The sequence below is a fragment of the Lactuca virosa genome, chromosome 1 (assembly GCF_052849685.1).
Source record: "Lactuca virosa cultivar CGN04683 chromosome 1, Lactuca_virosa_CGN04683_v6, whole genome shotgun sequence".
Classification (NCBI taxonomy): Eukaryota; Viridiplantae; Streptophyta; class Magnoliopsida; order Asterales; family Asteraceae; genus Lactuca; species Lactuca virosa.
Genome location: NC_136426.1, coordinates 191,083,925 through 191,109,817, shown reverse-complemented (window position 1 = coordinate 191,109,817; position 25,893 = coordinate 191,083,925). Strand labels below are relative to the sequence as shown.

The 25,893-nt window shown below is 32.1% G+C and overlaps 2 protein-coding genes and 1 long non-coding RNA gene across 9 annotated transcripts; 1 reads left to right on the top strand and 2 right to left on the bottom strand.

Annotated features, from left to right (window-relative positions):
• Positions 1-393: 393 nt before the first annotated feature.
• Positions 394-9,109, bottom strand: LOC145163476 (disease resistance protein RUN1-like). 5 transcript variants are annotated; one of them, XR_013739699.1, is made up of 9 exons: positions 8,195-9,093; positions 6,431-7,130; positions 4,622-5,750; positions 4,209-4,532; positions 3,230-4,132; positions 2,516-3,143; positions 1,554-1,624; positions 671-912; positions 394-427 (listed from the first exon to the last, which is right to left on the bottom strand). XR_013739699.1 is itself a non-coding variant. In XM_079082332.1 (9 exons), exons 2-9 carry the CDS (start codon positions 7,024-7,026, stop codon positions 865-867), a joined length of 3,423 nt encoding a protein of 1,140 aa, XP_078938458.1. In that variant the 5' UTR covers positions 7,027-7,130; positions 8,195-9,093; the 3' UTR covers positions 586-864. The 5 variants fall into 5 exon arrangements, 4 of the variants coding, with proteins under 4 accessions (XP_078938458.1, XP_078938452.1, XP_078938440.1 ...); XM_079082332.1 differs by lacking the exon at positions 394-427 and having other exon boundaries at positions 586-912; positions 3,230-3,401; positions 3,678-4,132; XM_079082326.1 differs by lacking the exon at positions 394-427 and having other exon boundaries at positions 586-912; positions 8,998-9,109.
• Positions 9,110-12,776: 3,667 nt separating this feature from the next.
• Positions 12,777-14,143, bottom strand: LOC145107881 (guanosine nucleotide diphosphate dissociation inhibitor 2-like). 3 transcript variants are annotated; one of them, XR_013708014.1, is made up of 5 exons: positions 14,117-14,143; positions 13,814-13,912; positions 13,602-13,726; positions 13,055-13,137; positions 12,777-12,966 (listed from the first exon to the last, which is right to left on the bottom strand). XR_013708014.1 is itself a non-coding variant. In XM_079044847.1 (4 exons), exons 1-4 carry the CDS (start codon positions 14,138-14,140, stop codon positions 13,110-13,112), a joined length of 276 nt encoding a protein of 91 aa, XP_078900973.1. In that variant the 5' UTR covers positions 14,141-14,143; the 3' UTR covers positions 12,777-13,109. The 3 variants fall into 3 exon arrangements, 2 of the variants coding, with proteins under 2 accessions (XP_078900973.1, XP_078900965.1); XM_079044847.1 differs by having other exon boundaries at positions 12,777-13,137; XM_079044839.1 differs by lacking the exons at positions 12,777-12,966; positions 13,055-13,137 and adding an exon at positions 13,226-13,526.
• A 5,477-nt stretch (positions 14,144-19,620) lies between these two features.
• Positions 19,621-20,483, top strand: LOC145107875 (uncharacterized). The gene is made up of 3 exons (XR_013708012.1): positions 19,621-19,717; positions 20,188-20,287; positions 20,408-20,483. It is a non-coding gene; the product is annotated as an uncharacterized LOC145107875 (long non-coding RNA).
• The last annotated feature ends 5,410 nt before the right edge of the window (positions 20,484-25,893 follow it).

Here is a 25,893-nt window from a genome sequence, read left to right as displayed (position 1 = left end):
TGACTTCAATGGTAATCAAGATGTTTGTAAGGAGATGAACAGGTTTTTTAGCTCAAATGAGGCCGAATCAGGCATGGGGTTATGTGTTGTTAACGCTGTTAAGGACACTGCGGACATGAAAAAAACACTAAAGGAGAGTGGTCAAAAAGACCACTGATAACTTGATGTGGATGATCTATTTTCAGCCTCAAATGACCATATTTGTAAGTCTAACTTTGTTGCAAAAACACTACTGATAACTTGATAGGATATCAAGATGAGATGGAAAATAAAAATCAATGAGAATATGATATTCTTTTGACAACAACAAATAGTAACACTAAAGATATAGAGGACGGTAAAGATAAGATATACAAATTAATATGTGATACTATTACTATCCTGTCTCGTGTGGTGGAGAAAAAGGGGCGGCCTAAAAGTGTTGCTTCTGAAAAAAAAAAAACACAAATGATACAAGAAATCTCATCTTTCAGAATCGGAGTCTTAAAATATTAAGGTGTAGCAAGTGAATTTTACGTAGTATCCAAATAAATTATAGAATCCTATCAAGGATTTGAGCTTTTGAGTCCATACACACGATAGACATTGTTGATAAGGCAACGGTCAAGATTTCAGCTCAAATTATGATCAAGAAATAGCACACAATTCAAGAAGTGTTTAATTTTGATACCTATGCTTAAAAGAATCATGGGGAAATAACATATAATTCCAAATGTGTTCAATTTTGTAGTAGAGGCTGGTATATATTATCTTAATTCTTCTGGAAAAGTAGGTCATAGACAATTGAGTTTGCAATAGCATCAGGCTACCCATTTTCCGAATGCATCTATTTTCAATTCATGCCAGTCATGTAGCCTCACTTTCTCAATCCTTTTCATGTGAAGGATGAGACCTTGAAGATCCCCCCTCACCCTACATAGAAACGAAAAGTAAGAAAATTTTAAAAGTTATATATTATACAGGATACAATACAAAATGCTATGAAAACAGATAGTTACTTGGAAGCGTATACATTAAGCGTATACATTATGTTACATTTTCTTGATTCAACAGTATTAATGATTCCTAGTGACACATCTCTTCCAAATTCTTGAAGCAATTTAAGCATTCTCAACATGTTGCTTGGTTCTATCCTAAGAATGAATCTATCAATAAGATTCCTTAAAATCAAGCAATATGCTTAAACAATTTCATGTTGTTTTCCAAAATGAAATAGTTTGTTTTTAACATAGAATTTACCCAAGAAATCTACTGAAGATGATTAATCTATGAATTGGTCCCAATTGCATATTACACTGTGACAAGTACAGGGAATGGTGAGAATTCAATCCTAGATTTTGACCCTTAGTGTTTAGACATGGTATGAACAGATATTTGTAATATTCAATGATTCCAAATTTTAATATTTCCACTTCAATGCATTCAATGAAAGGTTATAACTCCCTTATTTTGTTACACCCTAAACCAATTGAGAACTTTGATTCCTAATATTCGGTTGTGTATTCCTTTTGTTCACGCGATGAGAGAAAAGGTTTGGGTGTCAAAAAGTATACCTCATGTGCGCGACCACTTATGTCAGGCTTCCTTTGGGATAAAGCTCTGAACCAACAATATTCCTTTTGTACTGAAAACAGATAAAAAGTTATGTGTTAATCATTATTCACAAAAAAAAAACACTTGGACAAAGTAGTTGTACGAATTGGGTCCAGGTATATTTATGTGATCCAGCATATCAAAAAAGCCTTGATCAATTGAGTGTGCTGATAAGCCCCACACAGAGTAAAGAGAATAAGCAGGAAATTCACAACCGGAAACAAGTAACTGATAATTAATGATTTATTAGGGTTTTCCCATTCTTTCAAGAGGAAGGGCCTCTCAAATAGTTTTTGCAACTAGAATTTTCTTAGCTGACAATCTTCTAGAAAATGAAAAGTTTAAATACTCCTCAGGGTGGGGTAAAATGGATGCCACCACACCATATCAATTCACTTGATTATGACAGAATGGAAACTTCAGCTGTGTGCAGAAAAGAAACAGAGCATGAGTGAAACAGGGGAGGATAGAAATCTGGGAAAATTACTTGTTCTTCAAGTTTTTATTACTGAAAAGACTGAAAAAAAACTTAATTAAAAACGTCACACAACCATATCCTATTTATACTAAACTAATTGGAATCCTAAACTAACTCAAAACTTTAAATTAGGAAAGTTTTCCCAAAATACCCCTGGGACCAAAACTGTCCCCGTTTTTGAATCAATGTTTGGGTCTATTCATTTTATAAATTAAAAGTACAACTTTTATTTTTTACATTTTATAAAAAAAAATCTTATCTTATAGGTCAATAAATATCAATAATATATATATGATCCAGTTGTTTAAAAGATTTAAGTTATGATCCATTTGTTAAAATAAGTGGGTCATTGTCCATCTATTTAAAGAAAGTGGGTGATGCGTCAGGTAGGTCATTATACATAAGACATGAGAATAAAATATATTTAACAAAAATCACACCTACCTTGAAAGTTGGGGCCGTCTGGAATGAATTTACGATGATATGGAAACAATTGAATGCCATGTGAAAAAAAGTGCACGTGGTCCAGGATGTATTGTCCTGTAGTTGTTTGAAAAGGAGAGAGATCTCCACCAATTATGTGATTCCATGACTTGTAATAACCCAACACATCTTCTTCTTCTTCATCCATCTTCTCTCCATCATCCTCATACACAAGACTCACCCCACACTCCTTTACAAGTTCAAAATGTGGCGGTGTAACAGTAACAGTAATGTGGTCACCACCTTCCATCTCATTCATCCCAAACATCCAATGACTTAACACCACCCAACACTCTTGCCCTACACCAAATGGCATCCCGTAATGTTCGTATATCCACATACTGTTCTTTGTTATATTACTAACTGTGACCATCAGTGTAATGGGGAAATGATCAAGTAGAATTAAAGGCCTCTCATACCAAACTCGCCCTGTCTGCAGAAAGCAGAAGTTGATTCCTTTAAGGAGGTTGTTTGGAGATGATGATGGGATGGTAAATGATATCGATGGCCCTGCGCTTCTATGAATAAACCAACTCGGCATCTCCTCTGTGTCATATGTTGTGCTGAATATTCCAAATTCATATAACATCTGCCAAATACAAACATCTTAATTAAATGATTATATTATAGTATTTTATGTAGTCAAATAAAGAAAGACAGTTAACTGGACAAAACCTGCATTTGAGATTCCCTAGGATTATTTCCCCCGTTCCTTTTGTTATGGAGTAAATTAATCCAGCCCAAGCTACGTAATACCTTTTCCTCAACACTCATCATTGCTTGGATTTTCAGCGTGCCTTCAATTTCATACGGCCCACGTGTGAAAACTCTTGAAGAATAAAGTAACCTGAGGGGGGACATTTCAGGATCAAATACAACTTTTTCTAAAGACCCGGGATAAGAATGGAGCCACATTTCTTTTAGTGTGTGTGGAGGAAGTTCGACTGACTTCAATTTATTACAGTATCGCATACTAAGTATCTCAACCCTATGAAGGGTTCTCACACAATTGGGCATGGAATGGATAGGATTATTATCTAAATATAATTCCTTTAACAAGGACAGACTACTGAAATCCATAGGAAAGGATTCGGTGGACAAATTATTATTTGCAAGGGACAACCTTACTAGAGATCTTGGCAAAGAACTTGAAAAAAACTTCAAACGGCTTGGTATAGCACCCACAAAGGTGGAGGAAGAGGTTCTTGTGCTTATGCTAATGTTTTTGTTAGCATTGCACATGTCCAGTGAATCCATATCTAAATTTGTATCCTCAGTTTGAGATTCACCCAGATTACAACCATCTAGCAACATTGTTTTAACCTTCTTTAGCATGCCTATGATTCTTGGAAGGTTTTTAAGCTGCTTGCAGTAGCTTAGATCGATGAGGGCAAGTTCAACACACTGCTCAATTGATTCACTAACCTCAAGCAAACCAGTGCAATTTCTGACTATTAACCTCTCCAGAGCTGGGAATTGGTCAAAGTCACCAAGACTACAAAGTTGTTTACAGAAACTTAAATTAAGAACCTTCAATGATCCAAGCAACCTTTTGTTTTTAAAGCATAATCCATCCAACTATAAAAAATGGAAGAATTTAGAACTGTAGTAAAATTCAACTAAGCATAAAAAATAATAAATGAAGATAAGTTACCTTTTGCCTCTTCTCAAGTCGTTGTGGATTACTATAACAACCGATAAATGATTCAATATTGCTATATGACATGTCAAGAGCAACAAGATTCTCCATAGGTAGTTCTGAAGGTATATACTTCAAATGAAACCCATGCATACACAAACCTCTTAGTTCCGGTGGAAAGTTCTCATAAGACCCATTCATGTGAACATAATTGAGTTGTAATAGCATCAAATTATCCATCTTACTTAATGCATCTGTTTTTAGCTTATATGATGCACCCAACATCTCTTTCTCAAGCATGCGCATGTCAAGGGCAAGGCCAACAAGATTTCCCTTACCCTAAGAAGAAACATAATGTAAATAAAAAGTTAAGACCATACAAAATATTTTTAACATGCATACTTTTAAAACCACATATGACCTCTTACCTTTTTTTGTTTTAATACTCTGAATGACTCCTCATGACACCATAATAGACTTCGCTTCCATGGCTTGTCAAGTGATTCTTGATGTACTTCGAATCTTCCCATCTCTTGAACCAACTGATGCATCTTCAATTCGTTTTTCCCTCCAATTGTAAGAAGGAATCGGTCGAAGAGATTCGGGATTCCAGATCTTATGTTTATATTGCATGCCTTTAATATTGTTTCAGCAACATCTCGATCTATTCCAACAAAAAAACAAGCAATATACTTAAACAAGTCCTTATCATTTTTGGATGGCAAAGAGTTAAAGCTCATTCTCAAGACATTATTCACATGAGAATCTGTTTCTTTCTTTAGCCCTTCTATGCACCCTTCCCAATAAGTTACATCTCGATCATATAGAGATTTTCCCAATACTACAAGAGCCAATGGATGTCCTTGACAATACTTCACAAGCTTATATAACACCCCTTCATAACCTGTCTTGGGATAGTTGCATTTGAATGCATGGAGACACAAAAGTTTCCATGATTCGGTCTCATGTAAGCCTTGAAGCAAGAGCTCTGTATGCTTTGGTTTAATGTCTGTTTTGAATAGTGCACACCTCTCTATCAAACGTCTTTCCTTTGTGGTTATAATTATTTTGCTTCCTGGATGAAAACCTTTGCTCCCAAGTAATGCATCCAACTGATCAAGAGTGTTGATATCATCAAGAGCAAGAAACACCCTTTTACGAGCTACAATATTCTCTATCTTTGAGGTGTATACCAAAGCATCATGAACTTTAATTGAACTTGTTTTTGAAATGTCATTGCAGAGTTGTTTTTGTAAATCAAGCAACCCATTAAACTTTCCATCACAAGCCCTACTAATATCTTCGATACAACTGCTTTTGTGGAATTCATGAGAATATAACCCATAGACATGTTTGGCTAAAGATGTCTTCCCGATCCCACCCATACCCGAAATAGTGAGTATGTCTGCCGTATGTGAGGATCCATCTTTCAACCATGAAGTTACAAAGTTAATATGATTTTCCATCCCAATAAGTTGTTGTCCAACGCTCCTTAAGTGTACATGTAATCTATGATGGATGTCCTTCACAATTTCTTCAATAAACTCTGTCTCTAGCCTGAAATCAGATTTTATAAGAACCACAAAACAAACAAACCAGATTTGGAGATTTAATTTGTCCAACGATTCAAAATCAAAATTATATCATAACTAATAATTATAATCAAGTCCTTCACATTAAAACGATATTGTGTTTACACTTCTATGTTCTAACCATACAGGAATCCAATGTGTAAGGTCGTAAATATTTATGTATAAAAAGTTAAAAGATGCCAATGTAATACCAGATTTCACTAATGGGTAACCTAACTTCACTGTGTTTACACAAGACCATCATAACTATCCTTGTGGTGTGGTTGAAAAAAAGTGCCAGTTATAAGTAATCTTTTACTACTTAAAGGTAAGACTGTAAGAGAAGTTATTTATCATACAAGACACTATGATTTGAAGGTGGCATGGTATAATTAATAGTAGATGCATAGAAAACCCTTTAAATCTTGTTTTTTAGTAGAAAGCATACAAAATAATTGAAATAGTTTGTCTAAATGAACTAACTTATAATGAAGCACAAAATGCATAATAAATGTGTGAAATTTATATCCTAATACATCAAATATATGTATACTAAATGATGTTAAAGAAACTTATTGACATGTATTGGAGAACATGATACTATCATACATGTTTTAATCAAACAAAATTGAAGGATTATGGAAATATGGGTAAGAAAGTGGTTACCTTCCATTTACATCCTTTCCTTTCAAATTAGCTACTTCCATAAGCGCTTTATTCCATCGGTCCATCTTTCGAGCCCATTGACTTTTCTTATCTGCATTTGTCTCCGCCTCCATCATCCGTCTATGCTTAACCATTGCATCTCCAAAGCTACTTTGTTGTTTCCTTACATCGGTGGGCTCCACATGATAAAATATTGGGATGACAATATGGTTGGATGTGATACGCTGCTCAAGGATCAACACCAATTCATCCAGACACCATGTTGAAGAAGCGTAATTTTTGGACAAAACAATAACAGAAGCCCGAGATGCCTTAATTGCAGTCTCCAGTTCTGGTTTCAGATCTTCCCCTGTTTCAATCTCTTCATCATCCAAGAAGGTATTGATATTGGCATCAATGAGAGCCTTATGAAGGTGATCAGTGAAACTATGACGAGTGTCAACACCTCTAAAACTTAAAAATACATCATATCTATGATTATGAGTTGATGAGTTATGACCATGAGTTGATGAAGTAGGAACACGAGCTGATGAACTAAGACCATGAGTTGATGAAGAAGATGAAGATCCTTCTGGAAGATCAGATAGAACCACCATAATAAATTACGGGTTGATGACCCTTCACGTTTCTTAGTGAGCTCTCAAACTCCTCCTCAGATGTTATTAGTTACGAAAGTTGGTTTCACCCGTACAAAATGCCTCTGCACAATAGTAAATTATTGATTACAATATGCAACTTAAATCTCATCTGCTAATAGCAAATTATTGATGTAAAATAAAAATTACATTGCCATGTGAGTTATTTAAAAAGTAGCTGCTCACTTAACTGAATTGAGTTTTTTTGGCTAAGTTGGGGTGCAAAAAAATATCTAACCAATTTGTTTGTTGTACAACATCTCTATTTTATTTTGGTAAACCCACATAAGTATCCTTATTGTTGTCTAAATAAAATCCATTTGAAGTTCAGTTACATATTAAACAAATCAGCACCAAATACCATTCCAAAAACAACTAAAAGTCTTGAACAAGGAGTGTTCAGCACTTCACTGCTGGAACCAAAATCTACACAGACAAAGTGGTAAATACTTGTGTCCTAAAGATTATGAACTCACTAACAAAAATAGTGAGTGAGGATTCTAGTGCTCTAAATCTTTTTGTCTGCTAAAGCTTTAAGGCCCCGTTTGTTATGCAAGATAGGATATGATAGAACAAATTGTAATGCTTGGGACAAAATTGCAATTTTTGATCTCTCGATCTCTCGTGTATGAAAAAGACATAAATGCCCTGCTGATCCTCATAACTGAAATGCCCTTGAAAGTATATCTAGCTTGACAAATGCAGCCTAAAAGTTAGATCATGTAGCCTTCTGTCTAACTATATCAATTTGTTGATTCTTTTAGTAGGTGAAACAAATCCACTTTACCAAAATAGGAAAAAGATATACAGCCAAGAAAGGTGTCAAACAGAGACTCCATTGGCAATGGAGATAGTCATGGTAAGTTTCCTCTCTCATGTAACCCATTTACATTATGGTGTGAAAATTCCCTCATAATGTTTCTTTTCCATTGAAGTTTAGCATCAACTATAAGGTTTTCATTTATACAATTTTTGGGACTTCATTGCTTTTTTCCATAGCCGACTGTTATGGAGGCTGTTTCAGTTATCCTAGGAGGCGAACTACATGAAGGGTTAGTTGTTTGAGAACAAAAAGGTCCGAGACAACAACAGAACCCTACAACAAACAGGTATTTCCTTGGATTCTGACCTCAAGACTTTGGGATTTACATTTCCTCCAAGCTATTCCTTCTCCATTTTAAGATAAGAATTAAGAAGCGATTGCCAGGTCAGCAGCTAATCCCATTCTGATGCCATCCTTGGAAGTGAAAACTGAAGCATTATCAGCTGACCCAATTAACCACCAAATAACCAAGAAATGTGAAGTTTCAAAACATAGAACTTGAAGACTGTTTTCTGTATCAGAAGTAGAAGAACTTATGGAAGAAGTGGAAACACTTGAAACCGGAAGGTATGAATGATTTAAGTCACAAATGACATCAGCTTAGCTGACCAATGTCATATCATATGTCTTAAATCTACAAAGAAATCTCTTATCAGTTTTGTACCTCCAAACATAATTACATAAACCTAATCCAGCTTACTTTCAAACAGAAAGAGCAAAATCCTAATTTGTCTTGACAGATCCGCAAGTTTTGAACAAGGGGAACATCAGCTAGCAGGTAATCTAGAATTATGGCAATCGTAAATTGAAGTTTCTTGATTTTGAGTTTTTGGTTTACAATTAAGGATCTATAACACCATTCAAAAAGAACCAAATGTAAAAATTGTGTTTATGAATTCAAAATATAGAGTGATTAAGGAAGGAGTTTTTGAGAATCCGAGAATTGGACTGTAACTGATATGTAAACTAAACAAAAGTAGCTGAAATAAACAGAATTTTAATCACCTGTTTATGAAAATTCATATGATTATGTTGTGATCTGTGATTGATAAGTGAAATTCTTAGACAAGCAAAAGTAGCTGGTAAAGATGAGCAGAGTTTACATAAACCTGAATGCGATAACAGAGGAAAAATGAAAAGAGACAAAGGCCAAGAAAGATGAGCAGTAAGTCAGCAGTGAGTCCACGATGAAAGGAAGGGAGAGGGCGAGAGACTATAAATAAACAACGAAAATGTTGGTGTTTTCTTACGCGTTGGGATTTTCAGGGTTCTTTCCAAAAAAAAAAAAAAAAAAAAAACACGGTTTTGTTTCTTTTGAATTTCTTTTTTTATTCTTTTCTGGAATGGAAGACTAAATTACAAATATGGTCCTTGACATTTAGTGAAATTTTCACCTTGAGAACAAATTTTAAAAACGACACACAACCACCCGCCTTTATGGTCACATTTCTTTCATCGGTAGTCATTTTTACCAAAACTCATAAACTTTTCATTTAAGTTCAACTATAATAAGACTTTTTTAACCTTCCTTTGTCTTCTCATTTTTTAAATTGTGAATTTTAAATCTTTAATTGTTTTAGTAGGGTTTTTTTCGGAAAGTTTTTTATAAAAAAATTAGATGTTAGTACTTGATAGTTGTGATGAAAGTGGGCGATGATTTAATGAATGACGCTTATGTTTGTTAAGATTGAAAAATGATGAACTGTTTTAAAAAATGATTAAACAAAGAAAGAGGTTAACTTTAAAATGTAATATATATATATATATATATATATATATATATATATATATATATATATATATATAGTTGTAAGACCTGTATACTATACGAGTTAATTAAAATAAAATGTAAAATACAACTGATTAAACAAGAAGTTCATTTGAATTTGAAATTTGAAATAAGTAAAAATTTTGAGAAAAAAAACATGCAAAAACTAAATATTAAATACGAAGGTTTAAACTGTAAATCTATTTAAAATTGAAATTGAAGTTTGAAATATGAAATTTGAAATTTGAAATTAATATTCATTATGGTATATTTAATTTATAGAAACTAAATCAATGATATATTGAAAAATGAAAAATTAACTAATGACAAGTGGAAAATAAATATCTCAAAATTATGACAAAATGACAAGTGACATAATGCATGATAGAATGACATTTGGCAAAAATTATTTTCATTTATTAGGGATGATGAATACATAATTAGACTAGGCGAATGCCCGCGCGTTGCGCAGAAGCATCTATATAGCTGGAATCTTTACAAATATATGTTTTTTTAAATATAACAATAATGTTGTTAAATTTGATATAATAATTCGTATACTAAGTTGATATAATATATTAAAACTGCATAATCTTAATCTTTTGAATGACCTCTACCCGTGGGTTAATAATGAATAAAATTAAATATAATATATGGTTTAAAGTTATTTATAGTTGTTGTTATTGTTAATTAATTTTTTAAAATTTATTTGCTTGACGTTTTAATTTCTATCATTGTAATCATTTAAAATATCAAACAATTTTTTTAAAGGTAACAATATAATCATTTATATGGAGTTATTTTTAACTATTGTTATTGTAAGCTATTTTAAACTACTTATTTGAAAACTTTTATCGATTATAAAAATATCTTTAAGAGATATTTTAGTTAAATTGAGATTACAATTTAGTTTTTGCATTTAGCACTACAATTTATCACTTTTAACTATTCACAAAATATTCTTTGGGTTTTTTTAAGTGGAACTAAAATTTATATTGAAGTTGACCCTGTAATGTTATATTTAAATTAACAATTTAAGTAATTTGTTCAAACTGTTCAAAAGTTGTAGCTTTAAACTGATAATTGTTTACATACAACATCATATTAAATATAATAAATTAAGCATAATATGTTAAAAGTTAAAGACATAACTTTATAAGTAGAAGTAAAAATATTATTTTTGAATAGTGAAATTTAGTTTATTTATGATTACACTTTAGGTTTGATACTTATTTAACCTTATTAACCAACTTATAATCATTATTAGAAATATACTACAATTTATCACGTTTAACTATTTACAAAATATTTTTTGGGTTGTTTAAGTTGAACTAAAATTTATATTTAAGTTGATTATGTAAGATTATATTTAAATTAACAATTTAAGTATTTTATACAAATTGTTCAAAAGTTGTAGCTTTAAAATGATAATGGTTTACATATAACAACATATTAGACCTAATAAATTAAGTATAATATGTTAAAAGTTAAAAATATACCTTTATAAGTAGAAGAAAATATATTCTTTTAATATTGAAATTTAGTTTGTATATAATTACGCTTTAGGTTTTATATTTATTTAACCTTATTAACCAACTTATAATCATTATTAAAAAGAAATTGAAAAGTCATGGGAGTTTCAAATGAATGTGATGAAAGGAAAAATGAATGGGAGTTTCAAATGAATGTGGTGAAAGGAAAAATGCTTCTTTTATAAGTATATAAAGTTCAAAAGTTTTAAGACCAAAGTCTTAAACTAAGGAGCTTAAATTTCAACCATTAATTTTACATCTAATACATCTAATGGTATAAAATAGTGATCATTGTCACTTAAAAATAACCAATCATGTATCTCTTACTTTTTGATACCCACGACCATTAAACTTTCTCTTTCTAAATTTTTTATATTCCAAGTAAAATCTACATTCTCCCAAAATCGTTTCAGGAGACAGATCAAGCTTCAATAATGTTGCTATATTCTTCCAATATTACCCTTTGCCTGATTTTTTGTTTCTTTAACATCCTCTCTACTAGATCCACTTGAGCCACCATCAAATCTACCTGTAATTTTTTCCGGGCTTATCTTTCATATATAGTGGCTACGTGTCCTACACGAGCTTCTCATGGAACTTTATCCTTGCTTCGACGGTTCCTATTTTTTTGTATATTTGTGTCGTTCTTTTATTTTATGGAGTGTTTGTGTATTTGTTATATTAGCATAAGATGTTTTTTTGGTTTTCATGAGATGGCTGTATATTTCATTGTGATCTACTTTACTTTACGAGATGTCAATATATGAGGAGACATATTATCTCCACACCTTATCTAGATCTAAGAAAACGGAGGAAAAAGATGTAATCTCCAATAAGAGTGTGATAGAGAGGGAAGGGTTTTCGGATCTGTTACGACAAAGAGTTTTGAGATGAAATCGGGTTCTAAACTACGTGTCTGTCATGTTTGTGTGTACAGGTTTTGATTTTGTTATCTCCACACCTTATCCATATTTCTTTTAGATCTACAGGTTTTGATTTTGTTGTGTCTATAATTTTTGCTAATTTGGTCTTTGTATGGATTTACAGGAAAATAACGAGAATGTTGAATGTGTATGAATCTTATTTGGAATGCTTATGGATCTAGCAGAAAGTAACCACTTGCTTTCTCTTTTTTAAATCTTATTATTATGAATCTTTTGTTATATTATTATTTTGATATTTGAATGTATCAATTTCATGGATCTGGATAAATAGAAAAAAATTTCTTCATTTTTTAGTTTTTGATATTTGAATGTTTGTTTTGAGTACGCTCTTGATTTTGAACGATTTCATTGCTTGGAACATACTGATTTAGTTATTTGATTTTGAAAAGCTCTGTGTTTAAACTTTTAACTTTAATTTATGTTTTTTATTTTTCGTTTGCAGATGATTGTTGGCTACTTTTTTCCTGGAAGTAAAAACCAAACAAGATTTGAAGGTGTTGAAGTAGCTACACTACAAGAAACGAGACCTATAGGGACGACAAATGTCGTCTCCATAGGTTATAGAAAGTCGTCTCTATAGATATTGTATAGAATTTACATTCAGCTTCTATTTTTTGTTTACTTTTCCGGTTTTCTCAAATACAAAAGCGCAAAAACACTAAATTTAACTACAAAAACATTAAATCATACAATATCAAAACATTTGAATATCTTATACAGTTGTTTACTAAAACATACTACATAATTTGAACTTGTTTAAAAGTTTCATATATACAATATCAAGAAAACTGATTGTGTAGCCATGTTTACTTGTTTGCATCACCATCTTCAGACCTGAAAACATACAATTGGGAGAAGCTCATGACTTGGAGAAACTTTTGCAAGTAAGATGAAACCAAGATGGTTTGAAAGGCCTACTCACATGTGAATCCCCACAAAAATTAAATTGACCTTGTTGTCCAAAACTATTTTATCTGTTAATCTTCCTGTGCTAAAATTGAATACCTGAGACAATAGTTATATAAAAAAATAAGCCTTTAAAATGTACAAAATAAAACAGAATTTGACAAAAAGAAAAGAATTAATGATGAGACAACTTTTATTTGTGTGATTTTTAGAATGTACAACAGTAACTGTATATAGTAATGTTGTTTTAAACAACCAACTATCTGAAGTGTCTACTTTAGTCCCTCACTTAGGCTTTCAGTTTATTTGTGTGATTTTTTTATTAGAAATATTAATAACAGACAAAAAATAAAATTAGAAAAGCCACATCAGCAAGTGAAGTTTTTATTACTGTTTCTGGATTATCTGTTTCCGCTTCTGTTGTCACAAAGGCAATGAACTTTCCCTTCGGTACTACATTGTGAGAATATGAACAGCAAAACAAATACCTAAAGAAAAAACTTAAGAGCCATTTGAAAATTTGTAAATATGTTATTTTTGAGGGGTAAAAAAGTTATTATTACATGTCAGATTTGCGGCCTAGTTGTTTTTGGGGTAGGATGACTTGGGTTGAATGAGCATCATTAGTGTGTGGGATGGGGTGACTCACGATGCAAATAGCACGTGCTACTTTTCCAACTGCTTTTACCTGTTTCAACAAATGAGATTTTTTTTTTAATTTTAATTTCTAGTGATAAAGGTAAGATTAAAAGTTTATTAAAATTAAATTTTATACCTTATCGGGTAAATATGAGGGATCACATACTACTTTCTTGCATTTTGCAGTTTCTCCTTCTGTTGTAACACCAATTGTTTTCCCATCTTCAAACTCTACCTGTTTTTTGAAAGTAATTGAATCTGTCAATGGAATTGGAATATGACAAAGGATATTTTGGTCTTTTTGTAAAAAAATGAAGAATGGAATGGAATGAAATTGAATTCCCTTCACTCATGAAACATGGGATTTGAAGGAATCTAACAAAATTGAATTCCATCCTTGGAATGGAATGGAATCCGGAATTCCAGTTCTGTGGATTACCTTGCATTCTGGTTTGTTGAGCATGTAGCTGCCACCATAGACTGCACTCAAACGAATATTTTGGTCTTTTATCAAATAAAGTTAAAATATTTTCAAATAGAAAATTAAATAATTAAATAATTAAATAAACGAATCTTTTGTTATTGATTATACCTAAGGTAATTCTCCTAGTCCATAGAGAGGGTAGATATATAGAGAACCTCCTGCAAACCTAGCTAATGATTCTACATATAGCTATTTAGGAAATATAAAATACTATCACACAATGAGAAAAAATAACATCACTGTCCTTTCGGAATATCCGAATAGACGTGGTTCCTGAAAACCAAATAGACCAATCAATATGATATATCTTTAAAGCATTGTATTCATTAAAATTAGGGCTTAAGGTTTAGGGTTTCTTACCTTCTACACAGGTCAACTTCTTCAGTGCAGTCAACCCTCCCCATAATGATACGGCATCTATTTCTGGATCATGTCTGGGAACACAAAGGTGAGTCAGCAAGTAATAACCATTTAGTGAACATCAAGTAAAAATGGCAATCACCTGGTTCCAGGACTACTCAGGTGGCTAGGTGGCTGCAACTTCATTCGATTCTCCAGCCTGGTAATAAAATTGCGATAAGCCACATAACCTTTGCCATTGCATCTCCATTCCTACACACACCACAATTGTGCAATTCAAAAGCATAAGAAACAAGTATGCATACAGGAATTGCACAAAAACCAAGTACACACACAAGAATTGCATTAAAGGAAGCCGATAGTCAGAATTATAGGTTTTAGAAGATTCGCATAAAAGGAATGTAAGGAAAAATAGGTTTTGTGGTGGAGATCTGGATACCAACTTGGATCGTGATATCGCTTTCCGAACTGATATTTCTACCCTATGCCTGGGTTTCAAGAAATTCAGCCTAGGATAATCCAAGTGGACACTTACGATTCTAGGCACAGAAACTGTAAGCCAATATGCTAGAGGATTCTGAGAGTATGGTGAAAACGAGAGCTTAAGAACGTGCACTCCTTCTGATAATGAAGAGTCGTTTATATAATAAACGAGATTAGGGTTTCATTAGGGTTGGGCCATCATTAGTTACTTTGGAAGCAAGTCAGGATTAGGGACCCCAACCAGGGGCTCTGCCCCTTGGGCCCCGCTAGGGGCGCTGCCCCTAGACCCGGCCAAAGGGGCACTGCTCCTTTAGAAACCCCGGACCCAGGGGCTCTGCCCCCGGACCCCCAACTAGTCGTCGAACCGGCTTCTAATTTGATCTTATACATGCGTGCACTCCGCACCAACTCGTACACATATTAGAGTACAAATTATGAAGCCCCTTAGCTCACATGCTAATTCCAGTTACATAAAATGACCTGGTGACACTAAAATCACCAACAAGGAAGCTGATAGTCAGAATTATAGGTTTTAGAAGATTACCGAGTTGTACATACAACAGATTGACATGATTGCAGCTAACTTTGTTTACATCACAGAGTTATCAAGATTTGTAAAAACAAAGATGAGGTTCAACAATAATATAACTTACCTTGATTTTTGGTATGGTGTAAGATAAGCTTCCGAAATAAACCATTTGAACATACAATAACCTTGTTGCAGCCAAAGAAACCGTACAGAGCAAAATTGAAAACAAATCTCTATCGAATTTGAGTTTGTCGTCGTCATCATCGTTAACTTATATCCCAATTCCAGTTTCAAATACGTAATTCCTAACATATACCTCAATTATAGGTTCAAACAGAGAATTACTAACCTGGTAGCCGGTGTAGGGTTGGTATTCAATAGTAATTGTAACTGGATGTGAAAAGGATGCCGATAGTCAGAATCGGTGGCGTTGAAACTAATCGACATTGTTGAGCCTAATGGTGGTGTTAGACAACTAGCATGAGAATCCATGGAGAGAGGAAGAAGATGCACGGGGAGTGGGAGGTGAGGAAGTCGCCAGAGGAGAAGATAATGGTCGAAATTAGGGAAGGGAGAATCTCCGATCGAGAGTGAGAGAGAGAGAGATAGAGACTAATGATTGAGTGTGCGTGAACGAAACAAAGGAGGTTTTTCTCCTAATTTAAGTCGTAGAAAGATATGGGGATGACAAGTCGTCCCTATAGCCTTCCCCAAAACGCTCCTAATCCAGTTTCCTTCCCGCTATAACATGGTGAGACCGCTGTAGCTGCAAAATTCAAAAAAACAATTGTTAACTATATGGAGACGACATGTCGTCCCTATAGGGTATCTATAGAGACGACATGTGTCGTCCCTGTAGACCTCGTCTCTTTAGATGCTTATTGTTGTAGTGTAGCGTAACCTTGTATTTTTTTTTTCTTTTTCCTTTTTCTTTTGAATTATGCTACCGAACTTGATGTTTATGGGTAGTTTTATGTCATCAATTATGGATGCGGATTCTTAGATTAAAGTGTAATATGTTAGGTATGGCTAAGAAAAATGGTTAAAATTTATCTACTTTATTTATGTAAATAGTTTATTGGTTTTCATATTGTTTTATGATAATTTGGATTTCAGTTTTTGGGGAGAGATTGTCTTTAGCTTTCCTTTAAAAGATAAATTAGAGAAAAAACAATTGGATTGGAAGTATCCAAAGTAAGCATGAAGAGTTTGACTTTGTTTCTTTACAAACTTATAACTTCTAACTGCGAAAAACATATATTAGTAGTTATTCGTGGTCTAAAATATATTTGACACCTACTTTAAAATTAATACTACTATCCAATTTTTTTTATATAGCATAAACTATTATGGTAGGAATTTTTTTAAAAGGGTAAATGGCACAAAAAACACTCTTTTTACACAAAAATTCGATTTTGACACCGTGTTTTTTTTGTGTCAATTTTGACACTGTGTTTTTCAATTTGTTACAATTCTGACCACTTGACCGGTTAACCAGGTTACATACTGACGTGACATGATGACGTGTCAGTTTTGATGACGTGGCATGCTGAAATGATATGCCGACGTGTCAAAATTGAACTTTTTTCTCACAAAAAAACACTAAGTTTTCATTTTTTTCGATTTTGACACTAAGTTTAATTTTTTCTTTCAACTTTGACATTATGTTTTTTTGTTCCAAGTCGAACATCATTTTTTCCAATTTTGTTCAATGTTGATAATTTTCTATTTGAAACCGTATAAATATTTTTTTAATACATTTAAACCGTATAAATATGTTTTTTTTCAAATAAAAACCATAGTTTTGTATAAATACAATTTTTTTTCACTAAAACCATATTTTTATGTATAAATATGTATTAGTTATATAAAAATTGTATTTTATATTAAATATGCAACTTTAAAATGTGTTTGGAGGTTTGGAGGCGTGTAGTCGATCAAAACTTGGATATCAAGTTTGCAACCCATCAAATTTTTACATCTTATTAGAAGCTTATGGTTAGTTTGATTCTCATGATATAACTAGTGCTTTGAATATAAGAAAAAAAAACACCTTGTATTTAAATAAAAATGTGTTTTTTAAACAAAAAAAATATATTTATACGGTTTAAAATGTAATAAAAAAATATATTTATACGGTTTCAAATGGAAAATAGACAAAATTGAACAAAATTTGATAAATGATGTTCGATTTGGAACAAAAAAAATATAGTGTCAAAATTGAAATAAAAAATTAAACTTAGTGTCAAAATCGAAAAAAAGTGAAAACTTAGTGTTTTTTGTGGAAAAAAAATCAATTTTGACACGTCAGCATATCATGTCAGAATGCCACGTCATCAAAACTGACACGACATCATGCCACGTCAGCATGTAACCTGGTTAACCGGTCAAGTGGCCAGAATTGTAACAAATTGAAAAACACAATGTCAAATTTGAGACAAAAAAAACACGGTGTCAAAATCGAATTTCTGTATAAAAAAAGTGTTTTTTGTGCCATCTGCCCTTTTTAAAATGTTAATAAAATGTATAAAATGTTATTAATATAAGACCTATTGCAAATTAGTTAGTTTATAAGCAAAAAGCTTTGATCTGGGAAGGGTATAAAGGACATATTGGCTTATGATGAAATATGCATGCATTTTAACTATCAAAAGAAGAAAAAAGAAAATGGATTGAAAGTCTTTTATATTATTTTTTGGAAATGATTTTGTTGGGGAAAGTATACACCGTCAAAAAAATCATTTATGATGCCTGGTGATTCTAAATATATTGTGTAAAATTAATGTTCATATTTTAAACTTTCTTCAATGTAAAGCACTATTTTTCTTTGATTTTTATAAAGAGTTTATTTTCATTTATTTAAAGTAGATGCGTAAAATTGAAATAGAAAATATTTTTCAAATAACTTAAATAAAATTCAAAAAACGAGATTAAATTAACATTGGTGGAACAAAATACTTATCGATTTGGGGGATAGCGAAAACCGCCCAAACTCGAACATGTTCGGTTGGGGGGGGGGGGGGGGGGTGGAGATGCTTACGGTGATACCAAATATGAATTTATAAAAAGAGTTAGCTTATGAATAACCGAACTATCAAACACCGCCACATCTACGTACTTAGCTATAAACTATTATCTGAAAGGAACTATCCTACCAAAAACAATCCGTCAAAAGGTTAAAACGAACTATCTGACATGAAAACGAAACTAATCACCGCATGAAAACTATCTAGAGACAGTTGATCGCCGAAATGAAACAATTTGATGATCGCCGAAATGACACTAACTTTCGATTGGAACTAATCGTTGGAATGAAACAAGTCCCAGCCGCCGCATCGGGCGGCTACACTACTAGTATATATGTATATATATATATATATATATATATATATATATATATATATATATATATATATATATATATATATATATATATATAGAGAGAGAGAGAGAGCTAGGTTCAAATGTTTCTAGCAACTATTGTGTGCCTAAATGCACCAATGAGAATTCAAGAAATAATAAATAATTAATTAAATCATTAAAGGGTATTTTGGACTTTTTGTACTTTTAATTAAATGAAATAATTTAATTGGAATCCTATAATTAAGGTAATAATAGATTATCACGTATTTGATCCCTTAAATCATGGTTCCTTCATCTTCATAACCCTAATTCTATATCAGAGTATTCATCAAACTCCAATACGATTATCTTATTCACCCACCATAGTCGAAATGTACAACCACGAGATAGCCACCTCCACCGTATACAAATATGTAACAACATATCACACCACCGGCGACACCGTTGTTTTTCCCCTTCCAGCATCCAAACCCTACATCTGAAACCGTAACCACTATCCCAGTTTTGGTCAATTAAGAAACAAGTGTTCGATTTTGGTTCCAATTTCCCTATGAACAGATCGGTGTTCATCGTGTCACGCAAATAATCGAAGATGGTGTTGGCGGAGTTAGGGGAGCATTTCACGTGCTCTCCAGCAGATGAGCAATGCCACGATCATCGACGAGAAGGTCCTTAATGATTGTTTAAACGAGATCACGCGCGCTCTTCTTCAATCTGATGATCAGTTCAAGCTCGTTCGTGATATGCAAGCCAATATTAAGAAGATCGTCAATCTCGATGATCTCACTGCAGGTCATAACAAGCGGAGAATCATCCAGCAGGTGCATATTCTTGTTGTAGTACTAGTTTTTTTTCCCTCATATTTGTTGATCCGGTGTAATCTAAGCATATGTTGAATTAGTTAATTTGTATTGGTAATCGTTGATTGGATTATATGTGGCTGCTACAAGAAATTTGAAATAGGAAAATAAGGCAATGAAATTTGAATATAGTGGAATAAATTACAAACGGGGTGTGATTCAAGAAGTCTGGTTCCAGTGATTGAAACTGTACTTCAGCAAAATGTATAAAATCGTTTCAGATTGAATTTCAATTCCAAACTACAAGCATTCTAGCAGATAATAGTTGTTTACATAATGGAGGATAATGGAGGAGACATCTAATTTCTATATTTTTCTAGTGTTGAGTGTTTGCTTATGCTGTAGACGCTCATGATACTGTAGCATGTATTGGCCCAATGTTGTTAGGTTCACTTTGTGCTGTTTAACAATGATTTATCTATTTCTTCTAGGCTATATTAACCGAGCTCTGCAAGATGTTAGATCCTGGGAAGCCATCTTTCACACCCAAGAAAAGCAAACCAAGTGTTGTCATGTTTGTGGGTTTACAAGGTACCATGTTCATGTAACTTTTCTTGTTTGTAAACTGTAAATTGTCATCATACATTTATTTGCAGTATTTTATGTATTTGGATCCTTGATGACATGTGCTACTGAATGTGAATGACTCAGGGTCTGGAAAAACTACTACATGTACAAAATATGCCTATTACCACCAAAAGAAGGGCTGGAAACTAGCTTTGGTATGTACGTAAGTGTCATTGTCCTAATGTTGCTATGAATTTCACACCTGCAATTTAAGGGGTTGGTTGTACGAAAAGGGTTAAGCTGGGATTTTTTTTTCATATCCGAATGCAAACACCTATTAATTATATGAGAATATAAATATTACATAAAACATGTGTTACTAGTAATTCTGACAGAATACATTTATACATTCTGTGGTTTAGAATGTTTATATATATAGAAATACGATTGCAAATGGTAAATCACATGATTAATTCTTTATAGTGGCATGTAAAGTTATAACTAGCAAAGTTTATTCTATGTATTATGAGAAATGTATTCTATGTATTATGCAACATTGTATTCTAATTATTCTACCAGAATGTATTATATGTATTTTGCCAGAATGTATTCTATGTATTCTGTCAGAATGTGTAAATTGATAGGAATTGCAAGGAACATGCTTTTAACCATTCTTAGTTTTTGTTGCATTTGTGATAGAAATGGTCAGAAGAAGTGCTTAAAGACCTGATAAGAATGACTTGAAGAATGAGTCAAAGTTTGATCACACTCACAGTTTAAGAATCTTCTTATTTTTTAAGAATTACACTTGTAGTTATTAATGAATTGTATATTTAAGAATGCTGATTTTTTTGTGATATTCTTTTAGAATATATATAAATATATTAAAATGTGTAAGGTTATTAGTATGTAAGAATATGTATGAATTTGTATTTAAGTTCGAATGTATATGAAAATATAAAAATGTTGTTATTCTTCAACAGGTAGTTTAAGAATTCGGTTATTCTTCATTAATATTCTAATAGAATAAAGCTTTGAAAGAAAATTATTCTAATAAAAAAACATTCTGACGGAATAAAATTGGTTATGTTTACAAATTATGTTTAGAATTAAATTGAATTAATTTTAAAAAATCAGATTCTTAAAATTAGGAGAATTAATTATCCCTAAAATTCCGAAAATTTCCTTTTTTAAATATAGTTAATTGTCCAAAATACCTTTATGCTGAAATTTGTGTGATTATATAGTACATGTTACGCTATTGTAATATCATAGACTCTCAGATCATGATCATTGATTCTATTCCATCTGTGGTCCAAAACTGTGCATTCTGACACACAATAGTTACTAAAAACAAAATAACCTAACCCTTTCAAGGTTTTTTCAGGTTTTGCCCAAAGTTGAATTTTATGTCCGTTTTTACTCTAACATTTTCGAAAAAATGTTTGGTTTTACCCTTTTACCGGTGATAACAGGTTTTTCAGGTTACCATTATATTAAATTCGCAAAAAAACCCTTAAGTTTACCCTTTTTTTTTTTTTTGCATTTTTACCCTTAAGTTTATAATTTTTTTTAACACTTTTACCCTAAGTATTTTTTTTCATAATATACGTATTCATGCAGAAAAATCGTATTTATATACGAAAAAATGTTTAATTAAATATTGTATTTATATTTTTTTTACTGTTATATATATATATATATATATATATATATATATATATATATATGTTTGTTTGTTTGTGTGTGTGTGTTTGCAAGGTTATACCATTTAAAAAGATAAATAATATTTTTAGAATTATGAATACGTGTTTTATAGATATAGTTTTTAGAAGTATAAATACATATTTTTACATTTTTATATGTTAATATGTATCTATACTTCTAAAAATATATTTATACTTTAAAAAAAACCTATATCAAAATACATATTTACACTTCTAAAAATATATGTATTTACTTATATAAACATGTTTATGATTTAAGAAGTTTATATATATATATATATATATATATATATATATATATATATATATATATATATATATATATATATATATATATGTGTATTTAAATACATAAAAATACGTATTTGTAATTCTAAAAAGATATTAATTTGTTTTTTTTACATCTTAAATGGTTTATCCAAGAAAAAAATCTCATACACACACACACACACACATATATATATATATATATATATATATATATATATATATATATATATATATCAAGAAATAACATTAAAAAAATGTAAATACAATATTTAATTAAATTTTTTTCGTATATAAATATGATTTTTCTGCATGAATACGTATAATATGAAAAGAAAATACATAGGGTAAAAGTGTGAAATAAATTATAAACTTAGGGGTAAAAACGTAAAAAAAACTATAAACATAAGGGTTTTTTTGCGAAGTTAATATAATGGTAACCTGTTATCACCTGTAAAAGGGTAAAACCGATCATTTTTTGGAAAATGTTAGGGTAAAAACGGACATAAATTTGAACTTTGTGCAAAACCGACAAAATCCTGAAAACTTGAGGGTTTTTATGACATTAGCCCTATATATATATATATATATATATATATATATATATATATATATATATATATATATATATATATATATATATTAGTTTCTTATATCTAATGAAATCATAATTTTCAATGTTTTTTTTATCTAAATATCTATCTATATTTTATCAAGAACATTTTTGGTGCTACCCCTACTAAAACTATTTGGGTCCGTCCCGGCCTACTACCGCTACTGGCACCCACTACCATACTCCTTTATATTTTGCCATTTTTAGAGAATACAATTGTTAGAAAATACAAAATGATAATCCAAAACGGTCTTATTCTCTTATGGAAAATCAAAAAATCGAAACTAGATGTAAAATATATGAAAACTCAAATGAAAATTAATCCCAAAAATTGATTATGGTATGAAAACCATCTTCATATTCATTTTGGTTCACTAAATCTCATAAGAAGTTGAAGAAAAAACAAATATGAAATCGAAGTTAAACCCTACAACCCGTACTTGCAAAAAATCCAAATCTATATTTTAGAATGTTCATCCATGGCTATAATTTTTCTTAGATGCATCTTCAAGGGTTGTGATTTTGGAAGTCATCAAAACAAACGTGGTTGGGATTAGTATATTGACCAAAACATTATGTAATAGCAAATCTTAAAGCCCATATCTACATAGCTAATTATATGTTTTAAACACCAACGTAAGACCTGATGGGTTTTGTGCAAAACAAATAAACATTAACTCTTAAGTGTGCACGCAACCCTAATAAGGATCTATGTTTTCTCTATTGAACATAAAACTATGAACATAAAAAAGAAACCCTAATAACACTAGGTTATTTTCTAAAGTACTAAAAGAGATTAGGGTTTACACACCTTTTAGTTATTGTAGTAAATAACTAATGAAAACCTTCTTGAAAAACTCTTGGAAGCAAGCACCACAAATGATGTGTCTCTAATGGTTCACACCCAAACCCTAGCAACCAAGAAGATTTTGAGGAAAGAGGAGGGAGAAGGGAAATTTCGATTCTTTCTAGGAATAGGGTGATCAAAATTTGTGCAAGGTCTAAGCGCCTTTATATAGTACAATAAAGAAACCGTAGATAAGTCCCAAACCAATAAAATAGCATTATCTTATCTTTGGTAATTATCTAGCTTTCTAATTATCCTTCAAGGATAATTCTTAAGCTCCAAGAAAACCTCTAAAACCGTCCACCACCTTGAGCGAAGGTTCTGGAGCCTTTTGCTCAACTATTTAATAATTGCACTTTTAGTCCCTGCACTTAAATTAATTCCATTAATCCAAAAATTAATTCCAATTAGTTTTTGATTAATTATTAAATAAATATTACTATTTACAATTAATATATTATTCTCATAATGTATTAACTAATTATTTATTTTGATTTCTAATTAATTTATTAACCATATTGTAACATTCGTGTCCTTGGATGAATCGAGTTAGGGTTTTGGAGGGTCAAAAGATTGGATTTTTGTGAAAAAGGGGTCACGACGTGAGGAGGGCCACATGAAGATTTCATCCAGGACTGAGCTCACGACGTGAGCAATAAGAGCTCACGACGTGAGGGGCGCTGCAACCCAAGCCCACGAAGTATAGGGTTTTCCACGTATTTAAGCCCCCTTATCTCAGTTTTAGGGTTCATTTCTGAGCCTCCATTTTCCCCTAACTCAGAAAACCCTAACCCTAATCCATCTTGGTGATTTTGGATCCATTTTAGTGTTATTGCTAGCTAGAAGAAGAGGAAGAAGAGGTTCTAGAGTGTTGGTTCAGCAAGGAGGCTTCATCATCATCATATTGTGCACATTTTGGACCATTATAAGTACCCAAGATCAAATATTTATGAGCCCAAATTGCTAAATCTAAGTTCTAAGCTCCTTTTTGCATGTTTATGTTGGATTACATGCTTGGGATCAATAAAGTTGGCAACTTTATGGATCAGTGAGTCATTCTCCATGATTTAGTCTTACGGATCTGGAGTGTGGTTGTAATTTATGAATCTTTATTGAGTTTGAGGCAATTTCTTGTCATTTTGACCTAAGATGGGTTGAGGACATGCTTGGAGCATGCATATCCATAAATTAATCGTTTTTATTGGCCTTTGGAGTCCTTGATAACTTTTATAAGGAATAGGATTAAAGACTTAATGGATTAAGGACTTAAAAGTTGGGTTTTTAGCCTCAAACTGTTCTCACGACGTGAGACACAAGGTCTCACGATGTGAGAAGCGTTTGATCCCATTTCTGGTCATCTGTTTGGGGCTCACGACATGAGGGCATCCCCGTTGACTTTTCCTTGGCTGAGTTGGCTATGTCAAGTCGTGATGAGCTAGTAGCTAATTGAGTGAGCTCTCACGACATGAACAAGGCTGGACACGACGTTAGATGTGGTTTTTGGGCATTTGACCCTTGTTGGGCCCTAGTTTTCTGTATGTGGGCCTTTTTGGTTCTTCGGCCCATTAATGAAGTATCGAGATAAAAAGCAAAAAAGAAAAAGTGTGGGACAATAAGAGAGGGAAAGAGACAGTTTCCTCTCCCTCTCTCTCTCTCTCGTGAAGTTAACCACCACCACTCCACTCGACGCCTACTAGTACTGAGTTTGCAATAACATTAGGCTACCCAAGATTTCAGTTCAAATTATGAGGAAATAGCACACAATTCAAAAAGTGTTTAATTTTGATAACTATACAAGTTCAAATGTGTTAAATTTTGCACATGATTGAGTTTGCAATAACATTAGGCTACCCAAGATTTCAGTTCAAATTATGAGGAACTAGCATCTCTTTCTCAATCCTTTTCATCTGAAGGGGGAATCTTCACGGTCTCATCCTTCTTCTGAGTGTTGCCCTGTTGTTGTTTGAAAAGGGGAGAGATCTCCAACAATTATGTGATTCCATGACTTGTAGTAACCCAACACATCGTCTTCCTTCTTCTCTCCATCATCCTCATACACAAGACTTACCCCACACTCCTTTACAACTTCACCATATGTAACAACCCGTTATTTCAGGTCAATGTAATGACTAAAAGTCAAATCTTGTAATCTCTTTGTGAAGTAATAAAAATATCA

Excerpts from the sequence above, each read along its gene's own strand:
- LOC145107881 (XM_079044839.1), bottom strand. The coding sequence starts at position 14,140 with ATGCTCAACAAACCAGAATGCAAG. Across the intron at positions 13,913-14,116 it reads TCAACAAACCAGAATGCAAG|GTAGAGTTTGAAGATGGGAA; the intron begins GTAATCCACAGA and ends TTCAAAAAACAG. Across the intron at positions 13,527-13,601 it reads CTAGGCCGCAAATCTGACAT|GTATTTGTTTTGCTGTTCAT; the intron begins GTAATAATAACT and ends TTTTTTCTTTAG.
- LOC145163476 (XM_079082326.1), bottom strand. The coding sequence starts at position 7,026 with ATGGTGGTTCTATCTGATCTTCCAGAAGGATCTTCATCTTCTTCATCA. Across the intron at positions 4,533-4,621 it reads GAGTATTAAAACAAAAAAAG|GGTAAGGGAAATCTTGTTGG; the intron begins GTAAGAGGTCAT and ends GTTTCTTCTTAG. Across the intron at positions 1,625-2,515 it reads AGACGGCCCCAACTTTCAAG|TACAAAAGGAATATTGTTGG; the intron begins GTAGGTGTGATT and ends ATCTGTTTTCAG.